Below are 13321 nucleotides of genomic sequence, written 5' to 3'. Positions count from 1 at the left end.
TAAACAGAGAGTAAATGTGATCCACAATCTACAGCTGTCTGGATGAGCAGAAACTTTTTATATTACTGGTGGATCCGCCATGCTCAGGGTGCCTGCCAGATCTCTGTGGGAGGACTTTCTAAGTCAACAGCAGAGCCTTAAACTTGGCTCAGTAGCAAATTGGCAACTGGGGAAGCTCCTTCAGGAGGGGCAATAGGGTAGACCAGTAAGCAGCATTCTGCACCAGTTGCGGCTCCCAAACAGCCTAGGTGAAGCCCAACACAAAGTGCATCGCAGCAGTCTTATCTTGACACTGTGAACATGTGATATCAATCCAGGAACGGTCATCATTGATGTACCAGCCACAGTTGGTAAAAGATGCCTCTAGGTGCTGCAGCTACCTGGACCATGATGTCTTCAAGAGCATCCCCAAGCAACTCACCTATTATTTGGGCGATGGACTGGCTCTTAAAATCTTATGTCTGTCATCAGTGCAGCCAGAGAGAAGGCAGGTGGTTTGTGCTATGAACACTACAGCTGCATGCACGTTCTCATCTAGCGGGGATGAGACTGCTAAGGGATGTGCCAGCTTGCCTTAACTATGACCAAGAGGCAGGTTTCTTCTCCCCCCCCCCTCCGTTTTTATCCCCGAGGAGAACATAATGCTCCAGTTGTCTTGGATACACGGCGGTGTATGTAGCATTGTAATCAAATATAGGCCGTCTGTAGTTGCATTTTGGGATTTAAATCTGACCTCTGATCTCAACAGCAGCTCTGGTGAGATGGGCAGCGTAATGTAGCACATGTGTGGAAGTTGCTGAGAACAAAGGGAAAAGGAACAAAGGTAACTCTTTTTTGCTCCTTGCCTCTTGGATTTTCCTTGAACATATGCTTTAAATGGATGAGTGTTTCAGGGGCCTGATGGCGGAGCCAATTAAATCTCTCTCTCCTATTTGTTGGTCTGCCTCGATTGGAGCGTTTAGACGTTGGAATGAAATTCGGCGCGTCGCGTTCAGGTGGGGAGTCTGCATTTGAGTTCAGGAGCCGTCCCGACAGGCTGCACCCATTGTCAAATCGGAAGCGGAAATTATGTGTTTGGTTGGGATGGGCAAATCTGGCCATTTTGGTTTCTTCCAGTTTCTCTCTCCCCCCCCCCCCCCCCGATCTTAACTTCAGTACTTCACATTTCCCCATCCGTTTGCATTAAAAAATATTTTCATCAGCATTATAATACAGATTTCTCCTGATACACACGTGTGTGTGCAACTTTGCCTAATATACACATTTTGTGGAGCAATTTCCCCTAAATTTCAGGTCTTGCTTTCACTAATATGTGCCTTTTATTGGACACCTTACTCCAGCGCATGCATTTTTGTATTACTCCTCCAGAGAACTGTCTTGCAAAATTCGAAGAATTGTGAGTTTTGAAGGATGGATGTGCTTCAGTTTTTCTTGTGTTGTTTCAGAAGCATGAGTAGGCACATTTATCTTTAAATGAGAACTGAAACATATTTCTTTCCTCACCCCTAGCACACAGGTGTTGTAATGAGATCTGTGCCAAAAGTCAGACTGAGATTCTGTGTTCCAGGTTCGGACACCAGCTGAATCTCCACACCTGGTTTAGAGGTTGTGACGCTTGGGGAGGAAAAGAAAGATTCAGAATGCCTTGTTGTGAAATACCAGAAGACCTTTGGATGATGATTGTGATTTAGTAGCGTAAGAATTTTGTGATACTAAAGCCTTTTTTTAAAAAAATACTGCGATCCTGTTTGCCCAACTGCTTTAAAGGAAATTTAGAGAAGTTCCTGGAAGAAAAGTCTGTTCTGAAAGTGTTGTATTCCACTGAATTATACTTTTGAGTCGACCCATTGAAAAGAATGGAGCAAACGCAATCATGTTCATGAATTGAGTGGGTCTACTCTTGAGTGGGACCCGGGTGGCGCTGTGGGTAAAAGCCTCAGTGCCTAGGACTTGCCGATCGAAAGGTCGGCGGTTCGAATCCCCGAGGCGGGGTGCGCTCCCGCTGCTCGGTCCCAGCACCTGCCAACCTAGCAGTTCGAAAGCACCCCCGGGTGCAAGTAGATAAATAGGGACCGCTTACTAGCGGGAAGGTAAACGGCGTTTCGTGTGCTGTGCTGGCTCGCCAGATGCAGCTTGTCACGCTGGCCACGTGACCGGGAAGTGTCTCCGGACAGCGCTGGCTCCCGGCCTATAGAGTGAGATGAGCTCACAACCCTAGAGTCGGACACGACTGGCCCGTACGGGCAGGGGTACCTTTACCTTTACCTTACTCTTGAGTACGTCTGTTGGTAATATCACTCAGGAAAGATTGTCTCGCAGGAAAGATTGTCTCACATACCCAACAGTGTTAGAAATTAGACAGTTGCCAGGCGTGTTTTGCACGGGTCCAGTTGCAACCATGTGGAGATCTCTGGGTGTAAAATGCCCCTTAGAGAAGGATCTGAAATATTTTCCCTTGAAGCTTGAATTTGTTTTATTCTGGATTGTTCTATTTGATGTTTTAATGTGTTGAGATTTGTTCTATAAAATATAAAGCGGCATAGAAGTGAAATGAATAATAATACTAACAAACTTCATTGTGGAGGAAAAAGGCGCCTAGACATTCCATTGTGGCAACCGTAACCTAGGTTTAATGTGCCATTTGGCGATTAGATTAGATCTCTTGTGTTTCTGACACTGATATCCAATCCATCACTGTGCTCTCCAGGTGAGGGTTTCCTGGAGATACCACCTAACATGAACATAGGAAGAGCCTGCAGGATCCGGCCAATGACCCATCTAGTCCAGCATCCCATTCTCACAGTGGCCGGGCAAGATACCTGTGGAAAACTCATAAGCAAGATTTGAGCACAAGAGCTCTCTCTGCTCCTGTGATTTTGAGCCACTGGTACTCAGAAGCAGGGGACAAGGGAATGCGCATATCCAACTATGACACGGAGGTTGAATGCTGTTCAGCAGTGTAAAACAGTCGTGTCTGTTTTTACGCAGACTTCCTCTCTCTTTTGCCCAGGAGGCAAAACAGGTTTTATGGGATGTCAGATCATAATGACAAGTCTAGGAATAACCCTCCTGCGCCTCCTGATTCCCTGCCCCCACCTACACTCTCATGCAGGTACACACCCTAAAGAGCATTGCAACATAATGCACTCTGGTATTAAATGCCAAAGGTTTAAGTTCTGGCATAATGAGGCCGCAGTCCAGCCGTTCAGAGGCCGATTGGAACGTGCAGTGCTGAACAAGCAGGAAGCCAGAACACAACTCTATTTAGGAATGCTGCGAGTTCTCTTGCTGTTATCCCCTCTTTATCCAACATGCTTGCTGACTGATTTGACTCCTATAAAGAGAAGGATGTGTGAGGGTCCTCAGAGCAGTCTTGTGTAGTGGGAATTTTTTTTTTCCATTGGGGAGAAATTCCACCGTGGGATTTTATTCATAAAATAAATTTGCTGCTCAGTAAACGGGTTTGATATCTGTCCGCCTGGGCAGTTCCCAAACACCTGGCTTCAGGTTACTTCCCCTAGCAAGCATGCACAAAAACATGCACATTCCCTTAGCAAGCATGCACAAATACATGATAAATCTCTTGGAGTGTGCTAAAAATTAGTACATTATCAGTTTTTCTTTTCATAATAATAGCAACAACTAATAATAGCCGCTCTGAGCCCGGCCTTGGCTGGGGAGGGCGGGGTATAAATAAAAATTATTATTATTATTATTATTATTATTATTATTATTATTATTATTATTAATTTATTATTTATACCCTGCCCATCTGGCTGGGTTTCTGCAGCCACTCTATCTATATAAGGAAAGGACTTGATCTGCCTCTCTCAACCTGATATCTCAGAGGGATCATGCTGGTTGGGGCTGACAGGAGTTTTAATCCGACAACATCTGGAGGGTACTGGCTTCGGGGAGGCAGGGCTAGGTAGGCACGTCATCTTGCCCATTCTAAATTAGCTTCATAGGATCCTATGGTTTAGCTTGGGAATGTGACACAGAAGCTCACATCCTTTCCCAAGTGCTCTAGCCACAGTTTGCCATGTTGTCCTACCAGGAAAGGTCAGTACCAACTCACGTCATGGTTTGAGACAGGTTTGCAAACCATAGTATGGAGGTTCGTGCCAACTAAGTTAGCCAGTCTCCAAACTAGGGCTTGTCAACCCTCTTCAGACCATGGTCTAGTGTTTAATGGCCTTGCATCATGGGAATGAGTTGGGAAGCCACACTTGTGGGGCAGAATGTACAAAGGCTGTTGAGAAAATTGGAATAAGATGTTTTAACTGGGCTGCTGTTTCTTAATCTCAGTGTATCCGCCTCCCCCCACTGCCGCCCAAATCTGCAGTATTGTGTTTCTGAATTGTGTGTAAAATACTCTTAATGTTTAACAAGATTCTATGCAAGTCCTTAACAATATATGGGGGTGATGATGTTGTGCCATGTGTTATTTCTGGATGTTTGGGACAATGGGTTGTCCCCAAAGTGTCCCTTTTATGAATGAACGGGCTCCTCCTGCTCATGGAGGAACTGAGTTCTAATGCAAGCTCCTGCTCGAGAAAGTAGGGGAATGCTATTTCCACCCATCCATACTGCAGCCCACCCCCCTATGCTTTTCAGGCAGATCTCTCAATCCTACGGAGAAGCGATTGTGAGTTGCACAGCCTCCATTCTGCATGGCAAAGAGTTGTGGGTTATGGGTGGTTTGGGGGAAGTTGACTGTACCCTCAGCTCGGTTCCCCATCTTTAAAAAAAATGAAATAAAAGTAAACATCAATGTACCTCTCAGGTTTTCAGTTTTGTTTTGTGGATGCCCAAGATATAAGGCATGTAAAGGCATTGCGTGCTCTGTTTGCGTATCAGCTGCCTGTTAGCCAGGTCTGAAGAAATCGCTTTGCCATTGCTATAGAAACCTTGCCTTGATTAGATGTCATAACTCTGTTTGATTCACACTGATATGGCTGTGGGTTCCCACTGTGAAATGAAGACAGGTTTCTTTTTATATATGCACAGAGAATATAAATTCTGCTTCTTTATAGCTTACCAAATGCTTAAGTGGTTTTTGATGCAGAATTTAATTAAAGTAGTTGCAGGAAATAGTAAAAAAAAAGAAAAGTATCTTTTCCCCCCTATGAGTATATGTGTTTGGACCATAATCTGCACGTTTAACACATTGGTGGTAAACCTTTTTATGAAATATTTTAATTTAGAGAGAGCTTGTATATCAGGGAGCTTATATCTCTCCAGGGAGCAGCAATCTGTCCTACTGCCTACGGAATAATTCGGTGTAGGCAAGCCAAGTCATCCTTGATGGGTCTGAACAATATTGAAGGTTCAGCTTTATTTGGGCCTTGCTAGTTGACATTTTTAATGCAGTAATTGCCTGGTTGTTACTTTGTGGTTGCTAGCGATCCAACCATCTTTCTTGGAGGCATCTTCCGACTTCAGGACATGAGGAATACTGGAAGTGGAGAGAATTTCTCTTGCAACAGAGAAACTTCATTTTCATGGCAGCGTGTGTCTAAATGTTACCTGTAATGGTTCTAGGGGTCGCTCGTGCGTAAATCGGCGCCACACCTGGGTGGGTTACCTGAGTGAACCCTTTCTGTCTGGACAGCCACTCGCCCGTGGCTGTCTCAATCGCTGGCAGAATCCGTCAGTGGGCGTTTCTTGAACTTCTTCCAGCATAAAAGTTCTTTGACGCCTAGTCGCCGCCTACTCTCCCTGCGCGGAAGCCTTCTGCGCAGGGAGGGTGTGGGCATCGGAGGACCCGTGCTCTCCCCGCTGGTCCCCGGCGAGGAGTCTTGGAGCTACCTCGCCGATTCCCCCATCTGCCCCCCTTCTCCACTGGTGCTGCGCTGATTTCCTTCCCCAGAAGATGTGCTGCTTCTCTCCCTCCCGGGACGCTCTCCAGAATCCCTCTGGAGCCCTCCCTCTCCTTCTGGCTCCGATGGCAGTTCCCTGACATTACCCATTCCCAAATCTTTAGCATTGGTGGATGCTGCACATAATTGTGGTTCCACAAGCACCATTGGTGACTGATGACACTCCACCTCAAACTGCAAAGCTTCTTGGCCTGTTGAGTTTTAAGTGTGTGTGTGTGTGTGTGTGTTGACGTTTTCAATTGTTAATCATATTTTTATCTGTTTTAATACTTAAGTGGTTAATTTGAAGCAGAAGTCGTTATAGTGGATTATTCACCTGCAAGCGCTAAACGGCTCTGGATATTTGTGTGCCTGTGACGTCATGGATGCTGACGTCATGGATGCTATCCAGTCAGTGCCTTCCACTGCTAGGTGAATGCTTCTTCCTCCTCCATTTCATTTCCAACCGTACTTCAGATTTGTAGGAGTTTTTCTTTCTCAGAGCTTGAATACATAGCAAAGAAAGCGAGAGCTCTTGGAATTTTGCCCTCCTCTTTCTTTTATTAAAATAAAGCGCAACCCATGATGTCCATCTTTACCTGCCAATGCCATAGTAGTGTGTTGCCACTGAGCCCCCCAAAATTGCATTTCCTTCAGAAATGGCAGGCCAGCCAATACCACACTTTCTGTATATTCCTGCCTTCCAATGAGCTCAAAAGAGCTCACATTGAGCTTTTGCCATGAAAATGCCCCCCAGTGGGAAATGGTGTCTCTGATTCAGCCACACCGCCAAAGGGGGATGGTTAAGAGCAACCCACGGTTTTAATACTGTTTATGAGAGCAACAGTTTACGACGCATCGTATCAAATATGCGAGGGACAAAAAGGATGGCAAAGGACTTGTTCCTCATAGTGGCGCCTGCAGGCAAATGAATACACAGTTGCCAATAAGCGAGTTGAGGGTGGGTGGGTGGAAAGGAGCCGAGCAAAGATGGCCCAAACAGCATCGCCTTCTATGCACCCACCGCAATAATAAAAAAATATTAAAATTCAGGTTGGCAGTTTATTACGCACTTTAATTCTCCAAAAAACATGGAGCTGTCCTCTCAGGAAAAGGGCTGTAGCTCAGTGCTCTCTGCACACAGGAGGTTCTGGGTTCAAGACTCCTCCCTGAAACCTTGGTGTCAGGGCCGGAATCAGGTGTAGGTCAGCAACAAAGCAATACATCACTCCAGGCCAGTGGAGTTATCTCTTTGTTCAAGGGAACAACCCACAGCTCTGGCCTAGTGGTCTCAGCAACTCTTCCCAGGAGGTCTTGTCCTGATGAAACAGTTGCGAGGACTGAAGGTCTCCGCCTTCCCGGTAGCCACTAGGCCTCCACATCTCCAGGGCCTTTCCCACACAGTCTCAGGCCGTGTCTGCACACAGTCATCCTCTGCTCTGCCTGCTTAATTTCTCTCCATGTTATGGGAAACCAGGTAGAGGGGAGCTGCTCAAAGAAGGAGACTCCCTGGATTCTTCAGCAGCCTGTCTACACTCTGCCTCTTGACCAGCCTCCGAGTCGGAGTCTGAACTGCTCTCTGCCACGGCCTCTTCCTGCTCACTAAACCCTGTTGCCTCTTCAGCTTCCGACACCACCTCCTCCCAGCCTGCTCTCTCTTCTCCCTCTGACCACTCGTGGTCACACAATCCCCTGGCTCTGAGCCTTCTTCCCATGAATGTTCCCTGACTGGTGCCTTCACCCAGCCAGTCCATGGCACTTGGAGACCAGTTGCCAGTTACTTTCAACTAGGGTTGAGGAACCTTACTCAGCCTGAGGACCGTATTCTGTTCTGGGCAGCCTTCTGGGGACCGCATAGCAGTGGTCGGGTGAATTAGACGCAAAAATGGGCAGAGGATGGGATGAAATTTTCTACCTTGTACAGTGGGCTAGTTTCTGTGCATCCTATCAGATCCTTCTCTGTCCTCCAAGCAAGAGGCCTCATAAGAGATCAAGGACATGTTCCAGCCCAGGTAGAAAGGAGGCTACAAAACAGGGTTAGCGTGACCATGGGAGAGTCCTGAGGGCCAGATGGAGAGGCCAAGAGGGCCGCAATCCACCCCTAGGCCTGAAGTTCTCTCCCAGACCCCTGGTGCTGCTGTACATAATACGTAGCTGGGCGGACCAATAGTTCCGTTCATCTATAAGGCATCTTTCTGCTTCAAACCATGATGGCTATACTCTGTTCTCCACTGTATGTTTCTGAATGCCAGTTGCTGGAAACCACAGGAGAGCAGAGATAACGCCAAGGTTGCAGGTTTGATCCCCATATGGGGACAGGGGCATTGCGGGTGGTTGGACTACATGATCCTCAGGGTCGCCTCCAATTCTCTGATTATATTAATTCCTGTGCTTGGATCCTGCATTCAAAATGCTGGACCAGGTGGGCCTCTGGCCTGATCCAGCAGACTCTCCTTACGCTTCCATAAAAGCTTTTTCCCTTGTTTCTAGGCCAACAAGATTAAATGGGTCCAGTAACTGGAATGACTCCGGACAAGAAAGCTGAAACGCCGGGGGCAGAGAAATCCGCGGGGCTGCGGCACATCCAAAGAATGGGGAGCTTGCCGGAGGCGGTGGACGCGGCTCGGCCGAAGGCCACGGCCGTGGATAGCGAACTGGCCGACGACGAGCTCACAAACTTGAACTGGCTTCACGAAAGCACGAACCTCCTAACAAACTTCAGCCTCGGAAGTGAGGGTCTTCCGGTGGTTAGCCCCCTGTACGACATCGAGGGCGACAGTGTGCCATCCTACCCTTCTTCCTGCTACTCCAACCCCGAGAAGAAATCTGCCACATCGAAGCCCCCCTATTCCTTTAGTCTCCTCATCTATATGGCGATAGAGCATTCGCCCAACAAGAGCTTGCCGGTGAAAGAAATCTACAGCTGGATCCTGGAGCGCTTCCCGTATTTTGCCACGGCCCCCACTGGCTGGAAGAACTCGGTCCGGCATAATCTTTCCTTGAACAAGTGTTTCCGAAAGGTGGAGAGAAGCCACGGCAAGGTGAGAACTGGGCGCTTATTGCTCTTCCTTTTGTTGATTTTTAAACAAAAACAAAAACCGTAACCAGTTTGCTTTGCTTGTTGGTTTAAGGGAAAAGATGGTGGAACTTCCTTTGATTCAGATGTTTTGTTGGAACACACAGACGCAAGCCATGTCTTTGTTGCCCTACACTTTTGAGAGGGAGTAGCCCTGTTCAGTTCCCTGCAGTCAAACCAAGAAAGGGTATTTTGGCGCTGTCCAAAAAGACTGACACTTTCCTTCCAGGAGAATGCGGCCCCATCCTGACCAGGCCTTCTTCCCACCTCCTGGGCTGGAGAACATGGAACATGTAACACCTCTGTCTTTTCAGAATACGGTTTCAGTTTGTTGCTCCACATCCGGCCCACCCATCACTTCCTCAGGGCACCCATCTAGCACCCTAGCCACCTAGGACTAGGCTGATGTCAGCAGGTTCCTGGAATCCTCTTTGTTGTGTGACCTTGTCGGGTCATCTTAGTTTTCTTGGGAGCCTGGATGAGAGCTAGGAGGCTGAGAGGCACTGGGTAGGGAGATGCTTCAGAATCTCAGTATTTATTAGCAACGTGCAACAATAGTTTTATTTGGTCTGTTTTTGCAACTGTTTTTTTTTTTAGTTTGCCATGGTAGAATTGAAAACAAATTGGTAGAATTGAAAACAAATTGGTAGAATTGAAAACAAATTGGGCTTCCACCTAACTTTGCCCGCCTCTCCAGAGCTTGTAGCTGCAGTATTGGGAGCAAAACTCAGGCTCGTCTTGCTCCCCAGAAGCAGATGGTGTCTTTATAGCACAGCCTTCCTCAGTATGGAGCCCTCTCAATGTCTCTGGGCTACAACCCCCATCATTCCTGATCATTGGCCATGCTGGCTGGGGGCTGGTCAGAGCTGGAGCACAATAGCATCGAGTTGGAGAAGAGTGTTGTCATAGATAGGGCATGTGGAGGACTTCTGCTAAGTGTCCTTGTTTCAAGGAAGGATCTTGCAGTTTAGGGGAAGAAAAAGAAACACCACTTTGGAAGAGTTTGTTGGCTTACGGAGACCCTCGTAGGTCTGTCCATGGATGGGCAAGAGCATCTTGCAAGGAAGATAACTTACCTGCAGCCAGTGTTCGAAGCTCCCATTGTTCTAGGTGAAATTTGCAACATGGAATTTCATTAGCACGAGCCTGTGCTGGGCCCGGGGGTAACCAGAGAACCGCAGCCCAGGTCTGGTCCAGAATCCATAGGCTCCGCTAGGAGACAGTCTGACAGGGTCAAGGCAGGACACAAGGCAGGAAACCAGGCAAGGACAGGTACAGGATCTCAGGCAGGGTCTGGCATACAGCAGTATTGCTCCCGCAACCTGGGGCAGGGTCTGACAGCCTTTTATCTTTGTCAGGGTAATGGCCGGTCCTGATCCCCCGGCGACTCACCTCCCTGTTTCACCCAAAGGCAAGCACTCCTCCTGTGACAACTCAGGTCTCTCCTTCTCTCAGACCTTAGTCTCTGCATCTCGGGAGACGTCGATGGGTTACTAGACCCAGGGGCCGCCTCAGCCTCCCCTGACCCAACCGGTAGTGGAGCAGCTGTAAGTGATTGCCCAGCAGAGGGTAACGAGGTAATCCCTGCATCTGGAGCCAGGGCAGGCTCAGGCCCCTGACTCGGCCCAGCTGGTGTTTGTTGCAGGGGAACCTGTGCAGACTGGGACTTTTCAGGATCAGGCCCCAGACTTGGTTCAGATGATGCCTGAGGCAAAGGATCCGGTGCAGACTGAGACTCCTTTGGTTCCGAGTCTGAGCCCGAGTCCCAGGCCATCCCAGAGCCGTTTCTGAGCTCTGCACCTAAGATTTCAGATTAAAACTGCAGAGTGGAAGGAAAGGAGGACCTTTTTCTGCCTTCCCACTTCCAGCTACTCTCTGAAGACTGGAGAAGAGATCCTCTTAAGAATATTAGGGGGGGTGGGCAGGGGAAGGACTAAACCCTTTGAAAAATGAACATAATGTTTTAGATGCAGTTCATCCATTTTCAGCACTGTATTCTTGTTGTTAAAGGAAGCGTGCCTAGACATTCCATTGTTGCGCCCATAACCTAGGATGAAGGTGCCATTTATCCCCCAGCTCTCATATCTCAGTGTCTAACACTGCCCGCGGTAGGTAGCAGGATACAAGGGGCTGTCTCCAGTAAATTGAGATCATTGGAACGGGTGCCGTCAATGTCTGCGTCTGTGTATTGGCAACCAAGGGAGTGGACAGGCACCCTCTTCCTCCCTTTCTGAACACTGATGACTCAGTAATAATTACACTCGAGCGTAAGACATGCCGCAGAAGTTAATATCGGTGCCCTGCTTGCCCACTCTTGTTGCTTTCCTTGCTTTGGTACCTGCCCAGGTGACTCAGGCTTTTGGGTGTACCTTTCAGAGCCTGTGCGCCCTGGGGAAGGATGTGGTTGTTTCAGAACAGCTGGAAATTGCATGTTGCGTCAGCCCCGCTTCCTAAAGTGGAAGAGATTAGTTATTTGAAAGTTGTGCTGTTTGCGGGGGGGCGGGGCGGGTGGGTAGAGACAGCTTAGCGTGTGAAGTATGGGCTCAAATAGCAGCCTGGTTTGTGTTGCCATGGCAGCATTTCCTCTTGCTTGGCTGGCTTGCGAGAGGCTGCCGCCGCCACGATGCCGAGGTTGTGTTCCTGCTGATCCGGTGGTGTGCCATTTGCTGGGGGTGGGGGCGGGCAGGAGGGAGGGGGGAGGGAGGAACCTCTCTTTCCTCCGTCTTTTTTTTTTTAAGCTCAGGCACGAAGGCACGTACAAGGCACACGTGTGTGCGTGTTGATGCAACCCAAACTCAGGAGTATCAAAGGGGAAGAACACTAGCACTTTCTAAGTTGCTCTGCAAAACCGGTTTTGGAGTTCCTCACAGAGGATCTGCTTATGCAATGGAAACAGGATACGTGCGCAGATCAGATCTGCTGAAATAACACAACTCGGCTTTGTTATATAGCCAGGGTAGCTGTCTGGAGCAGGGCGTGTTTCTCACCTGAGGGCCGTGCTTCTGCTAAATTGGACCCAGTTTTCAGGTCAAACGTAACTGCAGATAGAAAGATGCCTTCTACTAACCAGGCCATTGGTCTGCCTAGCTCAGTATTGTCTACCTCTTTAGTATTTAAGGCAGGAGTTCCCTCTCTATGCTATAGATTGAGCATGTGCCCTACCAGTGTGGCTGGGGCAACCCAGTCAGATAGCAGGGTACTATTATTATTATTATTATTATTATTATTATTATTATTATTATTATTACCACCACTGGCCCATTGCTCTCTCATGCAGAAAGAAGTGTGGACGTAGGGGTGCAAAAGTGGCCAAGATCTGAACTTAAAAGCAAGCCTATTTATTGCTCCCTTTCCTTCCCCTGCTACCCTTGGAGCTGGTGAGAACTGCTATTGGCTTCCAGGTTAAGAATTTCCAAGCCTGTCTCTGCATGTTTGGAACTATGATTTGTAAAAGACCAGCAGTAAATAGTGCAAGTGATGCAAAACCTGCTTATTTTGCTTTCCCACGGAGTGGAGGCAGGGTATGACAGATGTTCAAGAAATGCTCACTTTAAGGAAAAGAAAGTTGGTTTTATTTTCTGTTTTTGGCAATGTGAAGATGCTAGGGGTGAGTCAGGAACTTCCCAATCCAGTGTGTTTCTGCAGCTCATCTTATTTAGCTAGCTGACGTGTGCAGCCTGCCTGCCTTGTTCAAAATCATAGACTTTTTAGAAGCTGAAGGGTCCTTGGAGTTCATCTTGTCAACATGAAGGTTTTCTCTCCCTGTTTATATTCTCATCACCGCTACAAAAAATGTCTGCTCGGACAAAGCATCACATTTTGGGATTGGGATTGCAGCTTCTGCAAAGTCAGATTCCCTTGTAACACACAGGTGTTACCTTCAAGACAAAGGCTGCTATTTCCAAGCGTATTTAGAAATAACGGCCACTGAAAGTAGACTTATTTCTGATAACCTAGGCAAGGAGCTGACCTGCGAGATCCTTTATAGCAGGGGTAGCGAGCCTACGGTCCTCCAGAGGTTGTTGGACTCCAACTCCCATCAGCATGGCCAATACTTAGCAATTGTGGGAGCTGCGGTCCAGCAACAAATAGCTGAGTTCTAAGAAGTACATTCAGGGGAGTGATTTCAGCTTCACCTCTGGTGATGATGAACTCAAGTGACTGGCCAGGACGATCGGATAAAGCTATAAGACTTTCAGGAGATGAAGTTTGCTGATGGTTTCATGGGTTTGAAGTTTTCAAACCCTAAGAAACACGACTGTTTTGAATACAGTTCGATTTTACAGCAACAGAGGAACCACAACGCTACCTCACGCCAAGCTAGGCAGCTGGTCCCTCTACATCAGTGCTGTCTACACCTAGAGAACCTCAAGCTCTCCAGATC

The 13321-nt window shown here is 47.8% G+C and overlaps 1 protein-coding gene and 1 long non-coding RNA gene across 5 annotated transcripts in view; one reads left to right on the top strand and one right to left on the bottom strand.

Moving 5' to 3' along the window:
- The window catches only part of FOXN2 (forkhead box N2), a 48694-nt gene that overhangs the window by 14824 nt on the left and 20549 nt on the right, over positions 1-13321 (top strand). For both annotated transcript variants that reach the window (XM_083432862.1, XM_083432863.1), the window contains exon 2: positions 8352-8902. In XM_083432862.1, the coding sequence (XP_083288988.1) occupies positions 8366-8902 (537 nt within the window). In that variant the 5' untranslated portion in view covers positions 8352-8365. The remainder of the gene's footprint in view (positions 1-8351; positions 8903-13321) is intronic.
- Positions 1-13321, bottom strand: part of LOC310674078 — a 61692-nt gene that overhangs the window by 34356 nt on the left and 14015 nt on the right. The window lies entirely within an intron of this gene.

The sequence above is a fragment of the Podarcis tiliguerta genome (genome assembly GCF_965153285.1).
Source record: "Podarcis tiliguerta genome assembly, chromosome: 3".
Taxonomy (NCBI): domain Eukaryota; kingdom Metazoa; phylum Chordata; class Lepidosauria; order Squamata; family Lacertidae; genus Podarcis; species Podarcis tiliguerta.
Note: the sequence above shows the minus strand (reverse complement) of the source record. Positions and strands in the feature narration are given on the sequence as shown.